The 22,085-nt window shown below is 38.4% G+C and overlaps 1 protein-coding gene across 4 annotated transcripts in view; it reads right to left on the bottom strand.

Annotated features, from left to right (window-relative positions):
- slc12a5a (solute carrier family 12 member 5a) overlaps nucleotides 1-22,085 on the bottom strand; it is a 239,261-nt gene that overhangs the window by 68,754 nt on the left and 148,422 nt on the right. For all 4 annotated transcript variants that reach the window (XM_061726813.1, XM_061726814.1, XM_061726815.1 and 1 more), the window contains exons 2-3: nucleotides 10,507-10,607; nucleotides 9,877-10,014 (exon numbers count right to left, since the gene is read on the bottom strand). In XM_061726813.1, the coding sequence (XP_061582797.1) occupies nucleotides 9,877-10,014; nucleotides 10,507-10,607 (239 nt within the window). The remainder of the gene's footprint in view (nucleotides 1-9,876; nucleotides 10,015-10,506; nucleotides 10,608-22,085) is intronic.

Below are 22,085 nucleotides of genomic sequence, written 5' to 3'. Positions count from 1 at the left end.
TCTTTTTTTCCCACATGTTATACATTCTGGTTAATTATAGAATCGATTTAAATATTTCAAAACCTTTTGGATGTTGTGCATCCCTATAGATAATAATAACTCATTATCAGTTCAAACCATTATTACATAATTGGATATTTCCTACACAATCATTCATCTGATCCATCTGATTGCACTGATGCTTAATGTAGGGACTCTAAATTTCCTATAATGAAATAAACCATTTTCAGCCTCCAATATTGAATGAACCAGCTAAAAGAAAGCCCAGGGCGAATCATCTGTGACTGGTTTCCATCTTAACCTGTGTGACCTCTATCCGGCTCTTTCATGTCAAGCACCGGCCGAGTCTCTAATCTGGGCTTTCACACCGCACTGACGGAAGTCTGCTGCCTCGGTCACTTTCTCTTATATCTCTCCCCCTCCCTCTCACTCGAGGGAGCCATGATGAAGGAAATGGACAGAAAGGAGGGAGTGAGTGGAATAAGAAAGAGAGCGGAAAGGTGATGGGGGAGAATGTGAGGGGTCAGCGTGAGAGCGATAAAATACCAAAGGCTGCCTTAATGAAAAGCCTCTCGTGGTGATGGAGAGATTGCCAGTGGAATGGCTGCTGATTGGAGAAGCAGAAGATTGTTGCAGCGTGCAGACTAATTAAAGTACTGAAGGGGCTGAGGAGAAAGGGGAGATTAGACCGACTCACAGTGTTACCTGAGCTAAGGAGAGGTGGGGAAGCACACTTATGTTCAGAAGATGGAATAATATAGCAATTGATTACACAGTGAGGGCGTTTTGATCTGATACTAACCTCCCTCTTTTTTGTGATCGACTAAGTTTATTGAACAGAAAAACATAAAGGGACCAAAAGTAAAACCATATACAACAGGAAAAGTGAGCTTGTAAAAACAAATTATAGGCAAAACATAGCAGATTTAAAGTAATAAAAACAAAAAAGAACAAAAGAAAATACTGACACTTGCAGTTTTTCAGAAAGTTCCCTTTAAAACCATCTTCAATGGGGTAATGTGATGAGGTTTAGGTCTATTGACTCTGGCTGTGGAACGGTCCAGCAGTGAAACGCTTTTAAAATTAGAAAGCCAATTTAAGTTCATGGGTAGCTGGGGATTTAACAAGTGTTTCAGAATGTTGTTGGGTTTTTGTAGCAGCCGTTAATCCGGTTCATACGGTCCCCCGTTGAGCTATGCTTGAGTCTAATGGTGTCCATCCATCCATCCATCCATCCATCCATCCATCCATCCATCCATCCATCCATCCATCCATCCATCCATCCATCTTCTCCCGCTTGTCCGTTCCCGGGTCGCGGGGGCAGCAGTCTCAGCAGAGACGCCCAGACTTCATTCACCCCAGACACTTCCTCCAGCTCTTCTGAGGGGAGTCCGAGGCGTTCCCAGGCCAGCCGAGACACATAGTCTCTCCAGCGTGTCCTGGGTCTTCCCCGGGGTCTCCTCCTGGAGGGACATGCCTGGAACACCTCCCTAGGGAGGAGGGACATGCCTGGAACACCTCCCTAGGGAGGAGGGACATGCCTGGAACACCTCCCTAGGGAGGAGGGACATGCCTGGAACACCTCCCTAAGGAAGAGGGACATGCCTGGAACACCTCCCTAGGGAAGAGGGACATGCCTGGAACACCTCCCTAGGGAGGATCCAGGAGGATCCGGTACAGATGCCCAATCCACCTCAGCTGACTCCTCTCAATGTGAAGGAGCAGCGGCTCGACTCCGAGCTCCTCCCGGGTGACCGAACTCCTCACCCTATCTCTAAGGGAGCGTCCAGCCACCCTGCGGAGGAAAATCATCTCGGCCGGTTGTATCCGCGATCTTGTCCTTTCGGTCACTACCCAAAGTTCATGACCATAGGTGAGGGTAGGGGCGTAGATTGACCGGTAAATCGAGAGCTTCGCCTAATGGTGTCATCATTTAATAAATGTTTGTAGACAATATCTGATGTTGTATGCAATACAAAATCCCCAAACCTTGATATTGAAGGAAACTCCCAAAACATGCAAAAATATGTGCTTATTGATCTGAGGGCTGTGCTGAGGGCTGCAGTCCTTCTTTATGCTTGCACTGCTGAATAAAGATACAAGCTGTTTACAATCAGGAAATACATTATTTAAAAAAATCCAGTGGTTTTACATGTATACAATACACAGTTCTTGATTTTAGCTATTTTCATGGGAACAATTTATAGATCACTAAAGTATTGTAGTGTACTCATGATTAAAAGTAGGGGTGGGACGATACGGGTAACTCACAATTCAATACTGTGGCAATATGTGGCCCACGATAACGATAATATCATGATATATGTGACTGAAAAAGAAAAAATACCCATAAAAAGGAAAACGTTTGTAGTTATGCATTTATTCAATGCCAAAACTTTATACAATGTACAAAAAAAGTGCATTGATAAATAAATAAATAAACAAAAACTAATATGTTTTCTATTTAATTTCGTCTACTCTGGCCCATATCAAACTTTTGAGCCGAATAAGTGCATGAACAATAGTGCGGTGACAACCGCGTAAATCCATTATGTGTGTTAAAATAAGGATATTTGCCGTCAGTTTATCGATTATTTATTGCAACAGAAAGCGCAACAATATATTGCAATATCGATTTTTCCCCCCACCACTAATTAAAAGTAGATTTTATTTCTTGCCATAACTACCACAACCATTCATAATAGCTTTGCTTGTTTTAAAAAGATTAAAACGAAGCAAAGATTGCATGTTTAGTATGACTGGTCCAGGCAGGTGGGCTGTTGTAAATTTCTACTGGTGACGGAAACGATCGGATACAACTATAAGGAACTGGATTTGTCACAGAGACTTGGTATGTATATCAAGTAAAGTTGTTGTTATAATGGCGAAGCATCAAAGGTGTAGAACGTGACACTTTTTGTTTTCTTCAATCATTCATTGACTAGGTGAGTCTTTGTTGTAAAGGAGTCATCTTTAAACCATTGCTGTCTGTGGCTTTATCCCGATAACAGGCTAGTCCTTGTAGCATGTAGCAGCTGAACCGATCACTAGTTCTGGATTTTTATTCTGTATTATCGGTGGAATTCAGAAATGGTCTTTTTTGGGTTAAAGCTGAACCTTTTTTTTTAAATAATTGGTGCGCTGCATGGGTATCGGACCCCAACCGATTAATTGGTGCTATTATAGCTATTTGCCAGATTATTGGTATAGGTATTGTATTGGCCGATAATTTAAAAAAAGAAAGATGAGATGGGGAAAAACACCCTTCACTATGACTACATAATGAAGATTTACATTATGCAGGTTGACAATTATTATATTATAGTTGTAGAGTATTTACGTTGGATAATTGCATTAACAACATGTGATTGTAACGCCACAAACTTTACACAAACAGAACTTTAATATATTCTGTTGAAGCTGGTATCTGTTATGACAAAAAATAAGGCTTATTTTAAAACTGCATTATCATGTCTTAGTGGTTAGGGTTAGCACATAACAAATTAGTTTGTTTCTGTACAAAAATGTTATATTTGGCAGTATATTGCAATATCTAATTTTTATGTTACGTTATTTTTATGATATATGTACATCATTGGGCTCTCATGTGCATATTGGACATGTATTGGATAGTGAGATTAAAGATGACTTGGATGAATTCTGTCATCTGTTCCCTGATAGGGGAAGAGGTTTTATCTAACTGTAAAGGAAAATAAAAACCCTACCTCAAAGCTTTGAAATATTTTAACTGCCTGTAATGGAAGACTTCAACAAGGCTATTCAGAAAGACTTGGAAGCACTTAGTAACAAAAAAATGTGCAGTTTAAGATAGTAAGATGTTAGCAGATGTTGTTGAACGCACAACAGTGTCTGGTTTTAAATGTGGACTTTGAGAGACAGCTGCTCTTGTCTCAGATCACCTCAGATGTGGCCTGTACAATAATGTTTGAATAAAAAAATGATCTGCATGCTTGGATGATAAAAGCAAAATACTGGGCAAAGACTTCTTCTGAAATATGTAAAATTTGATTAAAAAATGATATCATAATGCATTATAGAATATTAAAATACTTAAGTTATACAATTTTCAAAAGAAATCCACAAGTTGATCCTAGCAATAAGTCCGGAGATGCATGTTTACAATGATTGCTCTTTTAATTGTTCGGGAACTAGGGATACTAATTATTGCTGTTTAACTAGGTGTATATTTGTCCATTCTCGCTGAACTCTTAGCAGTCCGTGATGATCATCATCTGATTGCCCTCTTCATAATGTGCCACACATTTTCAATAGGAAACAGTTCTCGTCAGCAGGCAGGCCAGTCAAGGACACACTCTCTTGTATCCACGACGCCATGCTGCTGCAAATTGTGGCCTTCGAAGTCTGGAACTGCCCTACTGAAATAATGACAGACCCCTGTAAGAAAAATACAGATGATACAGATACAAATCCATTTTTCAAATACTGACACACTGTTTTAGGAAGCACATCCTAAACAGGCAGACAAATATTAGATTTTTTTTTTCTGAAACTGCATAGAAACTAGGGGTGGGCAAAAATATCGATATGGCAATATATCGCAATACTTTTCCAGCCGATTCAATATCGATATTCAAAATTTGAATATCGATTTATTATTTTTATATATATATATATATATATATATATATATATATATATATATTTTTTTTTTTTTTTTTTTTTTTAAATATTTTTTATCCCCGATTTTTTTCCCATTATATCACCCAGTGCTTCTACGTAAGTGACAGTCCTGGGCATTGCCACTCTCTACCAACCCTGGGAGGGCCCTGCACTGAGCTCAGGTTTTATTTCACGTTTTATTTCATTTTATAATTTATTTTTTATATAACACAATTGCCTGTCCTTAAAAAATGAAAAATAATGGACAGAGGTTTATTTATTTATGGATTTATATCTATACTGACTGATCACTGTGCCTGTCCTTGGTTTTAGTTCCATCTTTCTTGTGTCTATTATCATTTGCCACATAATTAAAGCAACCTCATACTAAATTTAATGTTAATTTCATATGATGTAAATAATATGAAAAACATATACAAATATGTTGTAACTTTAGCTTGTATAGTTATAATAAAACATTGTTTTGACTCAGTTTGTCCCATGAATTGTCACTATAATCTGATGAACGTGCAACTCGGATTTTAAGATCCATCACTATCATCTGATGTACATATATACAACTTGGATTTTAAGATGTGTAATGCATTTTTACATTTTTCGGTGAACTATGTAGAATATAATAATCGGGATATCGCATAATCGGGATATCGCAATGTGTATCGTATCGTGGCTTAAGTATCGTGATGCGTATCGTATCGTGAGGTCCTTCCCAATACCCACCCCTAATAGAAACGAATGCACTTCAGTTGAGTTCAATTCAGTATATTTTTTATAAAGCGTATTTAGAGTAGAAGCGTTCTCAGAGTACAGAGAGAGAAAACTAATATTCTTATGTGAGGAACACAACCCTCACAGTGCTGTACAGTATGATGGATTGGACCGCTGTTATTGACTTCCTTCATTATTCAGGGATTTTATTTGTTGTTTAATGTTGTTTTTTCAAAAATACATTGCTAAATGCAAAGCGAGAGGAAAAAACTAAGATAATGAAGCAAACGTAAGGTGTCAAAAATAAAAATTTGTTGGGATTTTTATGACCTATTTAACACATAAATGAAAATTATTAGAAGATGTTGTTCATTCTTTGGCTGAAGTGCAATTTGATAATCCCGGTTGGAAAAGGAATATGAATGCTTACCACGACAATCCCAGTGTTTATCTTTTTCCATCCGTCTCTTTCTGATCATGTCTTAAACAATGAGAACAAACTTTCTTTTAAATGTTTGTTTTTATTTGTAAACATCATTTTTATAACTATAAATACTTGCCTTTCATTAAATTAATACCTATAAATATCTCTCTACTGTCAGTTTAAAATAGGTTTTATTTAAAGTCTACTGTTTTTCTGCTGGATTCATGTGGAGCTGGAGCAGCAACAACATCTGATACCGTCATCGCTCTGACCTCGGGGGTCACCATCAGTGATTTGCTTCAAGGTGAAAAAGAAAAAGGAACACCTGGGTGAAAATCAAACCGGCCAGAAGGTACGAAGAGGAGTGTTAGAGTAACTGACACTTAAAAAGGACAAAAACAACAGGGGAGGGAGCATATCAGACTGATTAGGCACCTGGACAGACGGATGCGTCAGAGGTCATTGAGGAGCTCTCTACCTGTCACTGCTATTGCTTTTCAATGCCGTAACTGTGTTTTTACCTCACGTCGGCTCACTCTGAAGCCACAGACTTCTGAAAGTCAGTGTGAAATATGGGCATCACTTTTCCACCAGCCTGTCACAGATTTTGTATAATACGCTTCATCATTTCAGCTTTGTTTTTCTCAGCATCTCACCGAGTGGCTGATAATTGGTAATGTAGCCGCCTATGTTAGAAAAAGCCTGAAAAGTAAACTCCTTCCTGCTGGCGTCTCAGCAAGCAGCAGCAGTAAATACCAGGAGGCGACGTGCACGGACCTCATTAGTGTTTGGCATTTAAGATGGAATGGAGTAACATGAACAGGGGATTTCTAACATCAACAGAGATGTATCGACAAGTTCTCAAAATGGTGAAGTTTCAGCAGCTCAAACAAAACAATCAAAAACTCAAGTGTTTAGGGATTTATTATGTGAACTTGTGCAAAAGAACAAATTTATTTTTGGGAAGACTTGATGAACATCCGTGAAGCAACAAGGGCACAGTAACAGACCTTTCTAGTTGAGCAGGTTGTCCAGAGAGTGCAATAAATAACAATCATGCTGCAAATGTAAATCCACTTGGAAGACGTGCACAGCATCCTACTGAGCAAGGAGGCAGATGGGTGTAAGTTGATTTTTGTAATTTGTTTTAGGAGGAATCATTTTTCATAATAAAAGCCTGGCCTTACTGTGCCTACAGATCAAACTATTATTACAATGTAATTCATTATATTGCAAGCTTTAACATATGTGCTCTATCACAATTCTTTGACAAGCTGAAGAATACCTAGTGGATAACATAATCTGCTTTTAAAGCACATGATAAAATATTCAGATACTTTTTATAAACGGATGAACACTCCAGTGGATATGAGAATTATTTTGCATCATACAATAACTAACCCTTTTCCTCAAGCATAAGTGTGGCTTAATTCATTTACTGCGGCACACCACAAACATTTTCAGGCATTGATGTTGATCTCATTGAATTGATGTTCTCCCATTTCCCTGTTTTTGCTGCTTTGGCAGTCACAAATTAGCAGACTTAACATACCAGCTCCTACTGCCAATGTGACAGCAAGGTAAGAAGAAACTCCGGTGAAAATCACAAGCTGCCGACACTTTATAGAAGTAAAAATTATTGTTATTATTATTATTTTTTTGTACGTATTTGACTTTGAATAACTCAAATTCAAATCAAACTCAAATCGATATTTTTTCTGTGCCATAATTGGGGTTTCCCCCAAAGCATTATAGCATAGCATCTCTGTTAGCTTCATTTTTTTCTGAGGCAAACCCTTAAAAAAACAGTCAGTTTTAATACAAAGCCTCGTGCCAAATGTCACACAGGTTCCTTTATTAACAGAGCTCTGCACAATATCAAAATGTATAAAACAAATGAAATAAAAATAAACTGCCTGCATATATAGAATAAAAATGCTTCTTGAAAAAAAATAAAACAAATATCCCTTTCCTGCATAACAATTAAATTAAAATACACTGTGCAATTAATAAAATGTAGACAGTAACAGGCAGACTTTTCGACTGAGGTTGACAGTTGTGCAAATAACAAAACATTTGTGCAAATCTCAAATAAAACATTCAAGTCAATTTGTCACAAAATAAGCTATATCAAAATCATAAAAAAAAAAAAATATATATATTTTTTTAATAATCGATATAAACAATATTGTCTCGTACCATATCGCGTTATATATCGATATATATTAAAATCTCAATATATCGCCCAGCCCTATATGTTGTGCCCCAAAAAATACTAATATCCATTCATCAGTGATGCGCGGGTAGTTTGAGAAACGACCAACACTTGGTCAACCAACCTGATCGCAACTGGAACTGCAAATTATGATAACTTCTATCCTGCGGTGACCTGAGTTGACCGCTAAGTTCAGTTCGCGGGGGCAGGGAGGACAGACTTACCTCTCCCTGGCCACCTCGTCCAGCTCATTTGGGGGGATCCCAAGGCATTTCCAGGCCAACTGAGAGACGTAGTCCCTCCAGTGTGTCCTGGGTCTTCCATGGGGTCTCCCCTCAGTGGAAACTGCACAGAAAACCTCACCAAGGAGGCGTCCTGGAGGCATCCTAACCAGATGCCCGAGTCCCATCCGGCTCCTCTCAATGTGGAGGAGCAGTGCTAACTCTGATGCCGAGCTTCTCACCTTATCTCTAAGTGAGAGCCTGGACTCCCTGCGGAGGAAACTCATTTTGTCTGCCTGTATCCACGATCTTGTTCTTTCGTAAGAGCGTAGATCAAGGGTCGGCAACCCGCGGCTCTAGAGCCGCATGCGGCTCTTTAGCGCCGCCCTAGTGGCTCCTGGAGCTTTTTCAAAAATGTTTTTCCTTTTTTTTCCTTTTTTTCTCTTTTTTCCTTCTTTTTTTACTTTTTCTTCTTTTTTTCCTTTTTTTATTTTTTTCTTCCCTTTTCCTTTCCTTTTTAATCTCAACATTTCGACTTTTTTCTCAACATTTCGACTTTTTTCTCAAGATTGTACTTCAACATTAATCTCAACATTTCGACTTTTTTCTCAACATTTCGACTTTTTTCTCAACATTTCGACTTTTTTCTCAACATTGTACTTCAACTTTAATCTTGACATTTTGACTTTTTTCTCAACTTTTTTCTCAAAGTGCATAATGAAAAAAAAAATCTTCCCCCATTTATAGCTAATATAGATACATGAAGCATGTGTTGCCTTCATTCTAAGGCTTATACAACACTTTTTCATTTTTTGCGGCTCCAGACATATTCGTTTTTTGTGTTTTTGGTCCAATATGGCTCTTTCAACCTTTTGGGTTGCCGACCCCTGGCGTAGATGGACTGGTAAATCAAGAGCTTTGCTTTTCGGCTCAGCTTTTTCCCACCACGACAGACCAGTGAAGAATCTGCATCACTGCTGATCTGATCTGCCTGTCAATCTCCCACTCCATTCCTCCCCTTACTTATGAAGAAGACTCGAAGGTACTTGAATTCCTCCTCTTGGATCAGGATCTAATCCTGACCCAGAGAGGGCACGCCCCCCTTTTCCAGCTGAGGACCGTGTCGGCCAAGCCGTTTCACATTTGGCTACAAACAAGTGAGAATTGAAGGTCATGGCCTAATGAAACCAACACACCCACATCATCTGCAAAAAGCAGAGAGCCAATTCTGAGCTTACAAACCCCTCAACTTGCTGTCTGCGCCTCAATACTCAGTGACAATGAGCAGCCTTGGCCAACCTTAATGGGAACGAATCCAACAAACTGCCAGCGATGGAGACAAAACTGACACAGGACGTACTAATTTGTGGCTACTCTATAATAATTTGTGAGGACAACATAGCATTCTGTGCTCACAAACCTCTCCATCTAATCATTCTTTTTCATGTCTGGGGTTCTGTAGAAAGCAATCTGCCCTTTTTGCACTTCAAATCAGATTTACAAGTTTGTCATGGCTTGTTTAAGGAACATTGATTCCTTGCTCTCATACCATTACTTCTATGAAAAATCATTTTATAACCAAACCAAATTTATTTAAGGCTGTACCACACAGATTTGTATTTGTATCAACGTATTTGGGTAAATACCTTGACGGGTTTCTTGCGCGCTGATTCAGCCTCGTTGTTCTCGGCCTCTTCGTGCTCTTTGCTGCCTTGGGGCAGGTTGGAGTAGTTGGCCAGGCTGCTGAGAAGTGAAGACACCATGGGGCTGGTGTCCATCTCCTCCTGCAGGGACACACAGAGACAGAAAAAAGGCTGCATTCAGCTTCGTTTTGAACTCCTTCAGCCAGCGCACTGAACTCATTTGTGTACTTGGCAACGGTTTTCAAAGATCACTGGTGTAAGTGAGTATTTCAGTTACTGTGAAATTCCCTTTTTTTTTGCAAAGAACCAAAAATTGCACACACAACAAAATATGTTCCTTTGTTTTGTTGTTCGCTCTAGAAATCCCACTGAGAATGCTATGTAAATACATTTGTGCAGAGCTGTGGCAAATTGCTTTGTTGAAGTTCCGTCCTGTGGCGGTATGAGATTTTCTTGCATTAACCTGAAGCTCCCACATGCCCTTCACACAATAATTACCCTCATTAATCGACGTCGGAGACCATATTCAATCAGTGAGTCACGAGAATGATTGCATACCATTTTTAATTCCTTCATGTTTACAAACCTGTGTCGGTATGAGCGTGTGTGCTCGAGCATTGTATTAGACTTTACCTCGAACAAGGCCATGTTCTTGCCGTCATACTGCTGGCTCTTCTCTGCAGCAGCATCGCTGCTGTTGATGAAGGGGCTGCTCTCCTTGGGGTTACTGTCGCCTGGAAGAAACAAAAACACACACTACTTTTAGACCGGACTGAAATAAAGCAGAGCACACCAGTGGAAAGCAGAGTGCACAAGCCAGCTTTTGAAGTTAAAAATACATTTTTTTTAGGCTAACAGAAACTTTCAAGAACCGACTCCTGAAATAAAATACTTGATTTTTTTTTTTCCCCCCGCCTCAGTGAACAGAAAGACACAGAAGGCTTAAAGTAGAGGACGTGTGCCAGGAGGAGCGGAAAGGCGTGTCGTTTCTGTAAAGCGTTCACTGTCAGAAATGCAGAAAAACAGTAATACCTAATGGGCTGTGCATTCACAATATGTCAGTGACATATACGCCATATGTCCTTTCCAAGAACTCAGACTGGAGCATCTCAATCCATCGACATAACAAGCGTGAATACTATTGAAGAATAACAAGCAATGCTAAAATATCCAACTACTTTATTTTTTTTCATTGCCCGAGTCCATGGAGCTGTAGGAGCAGCATGATGTTATTTAGGTGACAGTTTGCTGCAGGCTTCGTGGCTCTATCGAGAAGCATCTGTCCACAACTGCTCAAACCCAGACCGAGGGCAGATCCAACACAAACAATTCCTCAAAACAAACAGTGCTGAAAGGGCAGCATCTGGCTCGTGGCGCATTCATTGATTTTCAGTCCCTGAGATCATTGACAAGCTAATTGATCTCTATTGGCATTTGTGCACAAATTACAAACCAAAGGAGACATTGAACACTCCATATTTGCAAGAAATATGAGAACGACACCAACCGCAGCAGTAGGGCTGGGCGATATATCGAGATATTTTCAAACACGATATGGTACGAGACAATATCGTTTATATCGATAAAAAAAAAATAAAAAAAGAAAGTTTAATTTTTTATGATTTTGATATAGCTTATTTTGTGACAAATTGACTTGAATGTTTTATTTGAGATTTGCACAAATGTTTTGTTATTTGCACAACTGTCAACCTCAGTGGAAAAGTCTGCCTGTTACTGTCTACAATGTATTAATTGCACAGTGTATTTTAATTTAATTGTTATGCAGGAAAGGGATATTTGTTTTACTTTATTCAAGAAGCATTTTTATTCTATATATGCAGGCAGTTTATTTTTATTTCATTTGTTTTATACATTTTGATATTGTGCAGACCTCTGTTAATAAAGGTACCTGTGTGACATTTGGCACGAGGCTTTGTATTAAAACTGACTGTTTTTTTAAGGGTTTGCCTCAGAAAAAAAATGAAGCTAACAGAGATGCTATGCTATAATGCTTTGGGGGAAACCCCAATTATGTCACAGAAAAAATATCGAGATATATATCGAGTATTCCCATTCAGCTAGAAAATATCGAGATATGACTTTTGGTCCATATCGCCCAGCCCTACGCAGCAGCTCCCTTAAATATTTCTCATCCTCATTTCTTGACTTAAGATATAACATGAGTTCCTTTACCTTATTTACTTGACATTTGTGATGTTCTGTGACTTACTGTAGTTAACCCCACTACCTTCTTTATTTTGTAAAAGCTTGGAGCACAAACACCTGTGTTATATTACCTTAAACTACCTGGATTCCTCTTTTCAGGGTCAGATCTATAGCTTTAATGTGTCATGTTTTCTAGACTCTGCAGCTCAGCGCTGAACAAGTAGCACATATATACAAATTAAATCTATTAGTAGCTATGGTAACACATCTATCTGTGAAATGACTGATTGATCCGTATCATTTGAAGTTAAAAGGAAACTGCACTTGTTTTCCAGTTCCTCTGTTGAAAATGAATGAAATGATGCCACGACAAGATCTGCAATTGAAGAATGTGCCGTTTTTTTGTTTTTTTTTAAATAGTTGAGACCAAATGAACAGATTAGTGGGGGTGAAAATAACTGAAATCTTTGTGGAGCTGAAACTCAATCCCAGCGGTGTAAAATGTTCAAGTTCTCAACAGAGATCTGTCAAAGAGACCACAGATTTGTAGGCATCTTTTTAGAATAAAACCACAAGTGACCAGACGTTAGTTATTGTCTTGGAAAAGAATGAATCACTTGAACAAAGAAGGCCTTGTCAGTGAAGGTTGGCCAGTGTAAGCTGTCTCATTTGCACCTTGGAGCATCTCTTGAGGGAGACAGCAGATTGCGCTCCCTCTGGCTCTCGGTCCTGTCTTGGTATGAATACTGCGAGACCGAGTTATTTATAGCCAGAATGCCGCAGCCATGTGCCATGACGTCGGGACACCGCTAACAGACAGCACACGGTTCTACAGAGATAGGACTACTCAGACGGGGTCACTGAGGGAAGAGGAAAAGGTGGGTATGTGTGTGAAATTTGGAAAAAAGCAGACAGACCAGAAAGCCAAAAGGCAGCAAAGAGGTTAATACAAAGAAACGGAAAGCAGGAGAAGAGTCGAGCGGGTGAGAAGATGGAGGAAGAGGATGATAGATGGTGCCAGAGTGAGGAGAGACATGGAGAAATGGAGAAAGGCGAGGCAGCCAGAACTGAAAGGGGAATGTGCACAGGGACAGAAGAAAGCCACTTTGTGATGTTTCTGCAGCACTTATGGTTCAGCTGCCTCTGACCCATAGGTTAAAACAGATACAGCCGTTAAAAGGGATGCCCGAGCTTCCCGTAGGCAGTTTTCAGAACATTTAGATAATTTTGCATTTTACTTCTTGGTTATTCGATGCACGAGAGGATTATGCAGCTCCCTGCGTCGCTTGAGACAAATGGCATCATTCTCTTTGCAGTAAGCACAAACATCTAGATCCAAGTGAGGAGCTTTACAGAAATTATTTCCCTTTGCTGTCCATGAGAAACACACTTCTTAAAGGATCAAATGAGTATATGGCAACACAAACACTCACATGCACAGACGGTTGAATAAACACTGTATCTAGCATGAAGCCCCAGAGACCACTTCTCCATCATATCTTTCTTTTCTACATGGCCCATTTATACTCATCATTTAGTAATTAAAATCCCATCATCAAAGGAGTGATGGATTCCTTCTTTTTGGAAGAATGGCAGTGCTGAGAAGAGTTTTGCTCTGACCACATCCCAAAACAGCTTATCCTGCTATAATCAGGAGATATCTCTCTAACAATAGCTCTCACTAGGGCTGTTCGATTTTGCCCAAAAATAAAATCTCGATTTTTTTCTCTCAAAATCCGATTTTCGATTACGATTACGATTATTTTGTGAATTGACAAAAGGCAAAGAAATGATTTCAAATATGCTGTTTTTTTATTGAACATTTGCCCCATTGGGCTTTAAGTGCAAACGTTGCTCTTATTAAACCAAAAATGAATGAATAAAGTGTAAAACTCTGTAAAATAAGTTGAAAAAAAGTTTTAAAAAATATAATAAAATATAAAGTTTTATCTCTGAAAAAAAAAATCCGCAAATCAGCACTTGCAAACATACAGTAAGTTATATTTCCAATTAAATAAAACAAGACATTAATCATTAATATGGTATCAATCACTAATATGTATGCAGACAAGGTAAAAAAAAAAAAAAGTGAAAAATCGATTTTACGATTTTCACGTTTTAACATCGTTCTAATTACATAATCGCGATTACGATTTAAAATCGATTAATCGAACAGCCCTAGCTCTCACCATCAAAAACCTCGCTCCATCATTGATCCAGATCTAAACTTCATTGCTTCAAGAGCAAGGGATTGTCTTCTCAAATCTGCTACAGAAACTCTGGATCTACATTTTCATCATTATTACAAAGATGAAAGTTTACTGAAAGTTGGGCTTAATGCACAGAGGCTTTTATGCTTTACCATGCCAAGCAAAAAAAAACAAATCATTTTACTCTCTGAATGCATTTACTGTGCTTTCTGTGAAAACTATTGTCTTCTTTAACAGTAAAAAAAATCATCTGCCTAGTGAGCTTCAGCAGCACGTGTGTGCCAATGTTTCAGGAAGCTACAATCTGTGACATAAATTGGAATAAACTGAACTTTGACCCCAGAAATGCTAACTTAAAGACAGGGTGACTGAACGGAGCATGACTCCTACATGTTCGTTTGACTTGATTCGCCACCAATGTCATCCAGGCTGTTTCTCCTACTATTAGTGTAATATATTTGGGAGTAATGTTTCATTTTAAGTGGTCCAGGTTATATTTCTGCTCTAAATGTCTACTCTGAACCCTGGTTCAGTTAAGATTTATCAGCTCGTTTTACCGACCTTTCATCAAACTTCCTATTTAAGGCTACTTCCACCTAAATCTATCAAAAAGGCTATTTTAAAAGTGTTTCTGACTTCTTCTCGCAGAGCTAAGCCCTTAATCAAAATCTGTGTTGCTTTAGGAAAGTTGCTCCACAAAGACAATACTGTCCGTTACAAAGACCTTAAAGGCAGCTATCTGCAAAACAGTTCTGGGGTTTGATACAATAAACCATCTAAAATACTCATACTATCCTACTATCTAAAGAACCGCCGGAATGTACTGGCCATTCCCAAGCACACAGTCCATTCAACACAATATCACCATTAAAAATGTACCTTTGTTTAATCTTATCAATTCACGTTGATAGTCATAAACTGATATGATTGAAAACCAGTCGCTGCAGCCAGGTTTCTTGCAAACGGGTGAGAGAAACTTCATGAGCAGAGGTGGGTAGTAACGAGTTACATTTACTCCATTACATTTACTTGAGTAAGTTTTGGGAAATTTTGTACTTTTAGGAGTAGTTTTGAATCACTATACTTTTTACTTTTACTTGAGTAGATTTGTGAAGAAGAAACTGTTCCTCTTACTCCGCTACATTAGGCTACTTGAGCTGTTACTTTTCTTTTATCCCTTTTATCCGCGTACGCGTCAATCTCATGACATCACTGGGTGATTCTTTGGGAAAAATGTTTGTTTTTGCATGTTTTGTCACATTTACACAGACTCAAACACACACAGAGTTTCTATGAGTTCATGGGCTTGTTCTAGTTCTGCCTGGTTAAAAAAGAAAAGTACAAAGGCTTGAAATTTTGTGCTACTTGTGCTTAATTTATTTTTTTATTGTTATTTTATTTCTTTCATTATTTATTAAAGTACTTGAATTTACTTTAAGATTATTTTAATGTAAGCTATTTTTTATTTTTTATTAATTTTAATTTATTTTATTATTTTATTGATTTAATTTGCCTGAAGATGATTATTTTGTACTTTTGTCTGTTTGAATGGTTGTGTTAAAAAAATAAATCAGACGTTACTCAACAGTAACTCAGTACTTGAGTAGTTTTTTCACCAAGTACTTTTTTACTTTTACTCAAGTAATTATTTGGATGACTACTTTTTACTTCTACTTGAGTCATATTATTCTGAAGTAACAGTACTTTTACTTGAGTACAGTTTTTGGCTACTCTACCCACGTCTGATCATGAGTGATGGCCATCTGGTCTTCTTCACTGCAAGATCAGGCTGCATCTTAATCATCTTCCCTACACCTGCTACAGGTCACATTTTTTTTCTTATCTTGACTACTGCAATGCTCCTCTGCGCCCTGATACTCCTCAAGACTGTCAAGAACGCGGCAGCAGGTCTGCTGCTTTATCAAACAGGACACCTCAATCCACTACTTATTAAACCCCGATGGCAATCCATGACAGCCCATATCAAATTTGAGTTTGCTACAGAGTGATTGCAGGGTCTGCACCCTGCAGTCTGAACTCAGTCAGACATACTTGCGCTCCTTCTCAATCACCGCACTCTCTCCAGGAACATTACCTGGTACTTCTGTCTCTGCACACAAAGCTGTCGCAGCTCACTGTTTTTATTTGTGGTTCCACAACGGTGGAATCAGCTATCAGACATAATCAGAGAAACAGTGTCCTTCTGCACGTTTGGCAATGTCTCGAGTGGTGTTACTCATTTGTGGTGATAAGGACAGACTCTCCTACATGTTTCAGATTTTTCGCTGCTGCAACACAAATGACTCAAACAAAGTGCTCACGAATTGACTTATGCATACCTTGATGACGAGCTGATGTAATGCGTGTTGGAGCAAGGACACATCTAAAATATGCAGGACAAAAAAAAGGTTGGACCATGTACCTCGATAAAAGCTTCTGCTCAATGAGTAAATGCAGTGTAAATGTAATCGTGAGTGTCTCCAAGTCTTGTCCACGCTATAACTGCAGCCATCTTGGCACATTTAGTTTCATCTGTCCAAAGAGTACTGTTCAAGAAAAGTCCAGTTGTTGTCGTTTTAATGCTTACAAGTAACTTTCACATTTAAGTGAACGTATGGTAATTTATTTTGAGGAATCTTCTTTTTATAGGCGGGTATTGATATTGCTGACCACCTTGAGAGTGTTTTTCATTTGAGTACAGCTTTTCTTTTTCTTTGAAACAATCTAGGGATCACACTCCACTGGTGTCCTTTTTAATCTTGCAGAGTTCACAACAGGCCTCTTTTTTTTTAAGAAAATAACAAACCATTGGTTTTGTCACATTGCAATGTTCCTGTTTTGATTTTGCAGTCTAAGATGGGACAGTTTCACTGGCATCAAACGTTACCTTTGCTGCATATTTCTGACGCACAGTGAAAGCCTTTGAATGCTAATGTCAACCTTGAAATCAATGACGGACCATTTACTTACTTAACTACTATAACCCTTAATGGATGAAGACGTACTGTAAAGAAGGTACAGGCCATATCTGTCCAAGACACGACATTTATATTGTCCATTTACATTTGTGCTGATGAGAAAGATCTTCCGATCATACAGCTGTGAAGTCATAAACCTTTCCTCCGGCCTCAAACGAAGGAAAAGAGCTGGCACTTTTAATGCAAGTTTAATATCTAACAGAAACCTGAAGATGTTCAGGTAATCGGCTAAAGTAATGATGTGTCTGTGTTCCAGGGCACAGAGGTCTAATTCTACGATTGACAGCACAATAAGGCCTGTGTTGAAAAAATCGATTTCCCAATTCTAAATCGATTCTCATATTAATTCCTAAAAATCGATTCATATGTCTAAAGATCGATTTTTTTTTATTTTTTATTTTTTTTTTGTTGTTTTCTTTTATTTATTTATTTATGTATTTATTTTTTTTCATCATTACATTACAACTTTTGGTTATTTTTTTGTTTATCCCCAAAAAAGGAATGTTTTGTTGGACACGAGAATAACTGGTGCCATGTTTTTGCCTTTAAATATGTTTAAAGGTATGAAAACATTAAAGTGTTAGGTTATAATTGCATAAATTGTCTATATTTCCTTACTTTATATACTGTTTTGGGGTTACATTTGCAAAAAATGTTAAAAACCAAATGCTCAAAAATTAAAAACCAAAATAGACCGAAAATGGAACAAATAAAAACGGAATGTGGGAAAAAATAAAACCGATTTCATCCGTCTCTGTTTCCTCCCTGGATCTGTTTGGTAATTCTGACCCACATGATGTTTCTGAAAGCAGTTCTATCAGCATTCTGGGAGCTGATTGGTCCTTACAGCATCATTAGCTGCCAATACTTGCTGTTTAATCTCAATATAATACTAGTAGTAATATTTTGCATAACTACAGTCATATCATTCATGCAACAGCTCAAAAAACTGTTTTAATAACACTAACCCAAATCAATATCTGAATCGAATCGAATCGAATCAAATCTTGATAATCGATTCTGAATCTTAAGAATCGGAATCGAATCGATTCTTGACATTTCAATCGATCCCCAGCCCTAAGCACAATGGTTTGGATATGTGTGATGCTGTGTAGTTGGTGTACTGTATGTCTGCGACGACTGTTTCATGCACTCTACAAAAACTGTCGATTATCTCTTGTCATAGGAGCCACATCAGGAGACACTTCCAGTGTTTGAGAGCAAATATACATTTTAGTCTGAAGGATTGCGGTCTGGTCCACTGTTCACGCTTCAGTTTAACAACAGATCTTTGAATAGAGCCACTGAGGATTACTTGGTGAGAACTATTTGACTTTGTTTTATTGATCCCTCTTGCACAGCAGTGAGGCGGTGACACTCCGTTACTACTGTCTCTCTCTGTCCCCCTCTCTCTCTTTGCTGTGTCATGCTGCTGTACCTCTCTTACTCTCCCAGGACGGACAAATGGCTGGATGTTGATTCTTGGGGAGCTGACTCAACAGTGGCTCTGGGACCACTTGTTGGTTCGGTGTGTGTGTGTGTGCGCATGAGCGAATGTGTATACATGTGACGATGCATGCGCTTGGCTCAGACCCCACAAACTAGCGGCTGTGGCCAATTAATCTCAGTCTGGGCACGGGCGGCTGGATTTCAGCCATTTTGCAAGAAAAATAAGAACGAGATACTCCTGTACTACAGGAAATTTTGGCTTTCCATATGCACCCACAGTGCGTTCTCACCTACTTTCTGCACTGAAGTAGACGTAGGACATCCTTGAGCGTGTCAGAGGACTGGACAGAACACAATCTCACAAACACTTTAAAACTGGATCCAGTGAGAAATACTGCCAGGAATTTAAATGAAATTAGTGAGACGGAACAAACAATTTCACCAGATGAAGTTGGATTTTCTTGCAAGATGGATTTCCTTCATTGCTCCTTTGGTGTATCGCCAAATCCAAGCAAGTCACAATTTTAATGTCTCCTAATGTCTCCTCGTGTCAGTAGCGCTTTAATTAATGTATAGCAATTAGTAGTATAGGTCTTGATCTCTCTCTCGCTCTCTCTCTGTCTCTTTCTGCTGATGAAGCGAGGGGATATTGGGCAAAGTCAGGTGAAGGATTAAGGTCACTTTAATCTAAATTCCAGTCAAATCAGGGCTGACAGTAATTTAATATGTACACACACACACACTCATGTGGACGATAAAGAAATAAATAACCCACATTTGTGTAAAGTTGATCTACAATCATAAGCTTACAGTGATCAAGCTTCCAGTTTTATAAAGAGCTTTAAAGAGCTGGATAAGGCAGCGACTCTGAGACTAAACCTAAATATGATTTGGCCATTGGCTGATGAACCACTGTAGAGACTAAACTATGTAACAACACTTTAAATCACATAGCTCTGCTATGATATATGAAAATAAAGAACATATTTGTAAATAAGGTATTACACAGTATTTCCTCCCTTCTTACCATTTTAATGTTGGTACAGTACATTTTTGTTTTCTAAAACCTTGCATTTTATTGTCCTTTATTTCTAATGCTTTCTTCCTTCATTCCTCATACAGTAATGAAATGTTACATGAGAAAATAATGGCAAATCTCATGAAAATCCTAGAAAACAATGCTCCAAATCTATTCATAAATACACCAAATGGAGACGCCCACGATGCCCCGGTCCGAGCCCAGATCTTTACCAACTTGAGGTGCAGTAGGGTGATTTAAAACTGTGGAGGCAAAAAACCCTTAAACATCAAACTGATAAAAAACATTTTGGATTAAGAGGTGAAGAACACTTCTTTGGTTAACAGTTTTAGCGAACATCTTATTGAGATTATTTCGGCCAAACTGGGAAATACTTGTTCTTAGGGCCCAAGATGTCCTGACTTTATTTCGCAGTCTGAATCAACATCCTTTCGGATATCGCTCACCTAACGAATCGACTTGCTCTTATACTGATGCATGAAATAACTACTACCTTTTTCTGGCATTTGAGTTGGAAGACACTAACAGTTAAAAAGTGGTTCTTAATTTAATTGTAAATGGGGGTTAGAGGAAATAGAAAAGATGGGCAAAGTGAAGCCAACAGTGGTCCCAGCTGTAACTGGAGCACTCGGGAATGAGACCTCTGAAATGAGAAAAACAAATTACAGCAAATCTCTGTCCAGAGGTGCACAGTCCGCAGAGAAATCAATATACTGGGTAGAAACCTTGGGATCCCAGATGTTAGAGGACTCTAGTTTGAAGGTGCAAATGCTCACATGGGGAATAAACAAATATATAACGTTGAACATGTTTCCGCTGGCAACAAGCTATTTAAGCAATGTGCTGAGGAGCAGCTCATTCGTTAAACCAGTGGTTCCCAAACTTTCTGTGCCCAAGGCACACCAAAGGACAAATAAAAATTTCAAGGCACACCTATTGTGCAAAATAGCCTTATAACACGTGTTATCACTAATATCATCTGTTTATCTGTTAAGTTTGTCATTTACTAATGCCAAATAAGATATGACAAAGACAACTATTCTACTCATAAAATATTTATTAAAAAAATGCTTCACAAAAATATTTTAACTTTATCAAATTGGGCTTCATCAAACACACCCATTTCAACCAGATTGGTGGTTTGCTCCGCACGAGAAAGCGCTCCATTTTCCCTCTTGTTTGTTTTAATGTTGTGTTGACCTACTGCCTTTGATGTGTCACAGTCTAAAATTCCCACCTGCGCAACTGCGCGAACAACGAAATGTGGGATCCTCTTTGGGGATTTTTTAAAATAGTTTTTAGATAAAGAGTTTGCCTCTGTATTATGGAATGAGTGCATTCAAAGTAGTATATAGTAAATTAAAATAATTATTTTTGTCTAGTTGTATACTATATTGCAGTAGGCTATGGTTGTCACAAAATCCCACGGCACACTTGGACTTGCCTCAAGGCACACCAGTGTGCCTCGGAACACAGTTTGGGAACCACTGCGTTAAACTAACGTGTCAGAAGACTGTGGCCACGGAAGAGAGCTCACTCCCTTTCACGAGGGTCAAACTGTTGATTTTCATCAATCAAACGGAATTCAGAAGATGGATGAAAACATTATAATTGGTTTAAGAACTGATTATTAAAACCTGAAAGGATAGTGGTGAACATCCGTATTCCAAGATTGAATAATTTTTTCCATGATGATAATTGTTGTTTTCTTCCCTGATGGCATTGTCCAAGACGACACTGCCAGGATTCATCGGGCTCAAAGTGGAGAGTGGTTCAGGGAGCATGACACATCCTTTCAACGCAACAATTCACCCATCATGAATGCCACTCTTGATGGAAATAAATGTTGGGACATTGCAAACGCCTCCAAAAACAATGCTTTAAAATGAATAATGACTTTATAAATTAATGTATATAATTAGTGATAAATAAACGTAATTTGCTACAATCAGAAGTTATTTAGACTGCATTTAAAATGATTAATGAACATATGTAATTATTCACTGAGTGCAAATCTACAAAATGGCTTAATTTTTTTAAACTGGGGGGAAAAGAAATCTGTCCCAACCTACGCAAAATCAGGCTGGTTAATGAAATATATTTAAATTCCCAAAAGACATTAATTTGCAAGTAACGTGTGACAAGTTTATGTCATACAGCAGCACCAAACATCCAAATATTAACAACATGCAAAGGCAGAATGAACTGCACTGTTTTTTCCTTTTTGAATATGCCATTTACTAGCGGTCTGTATTCATTCAGGAACATGAGAATAATGTGCATGGGGGGAAAAATAGCAACAGCACATGGTTACATGACCACATCTGCCCACACACATCGCCATAAACAGATATTCTCTCCGTCTCCGTC

This window comes from Cololabis saira, chromosome 8 (assembly GCF_033807715.1).
Source record: "Cololabis saira isolate AMF1-May2022 chromosome 8, fColSai1.1, whole genome shotgun sequence".
Lineage (NCBI taxonomy): Eukaryota > Metazoa > Chordata > Actinopteri > Beloniformes > Belonidae > Cololabis > Cololabis saira.
The sequence above is the reverse complement of the archived record's forward strand: the minus strand, read 5'-3'. Positions and strand labels throughout refer to the sequence as shown.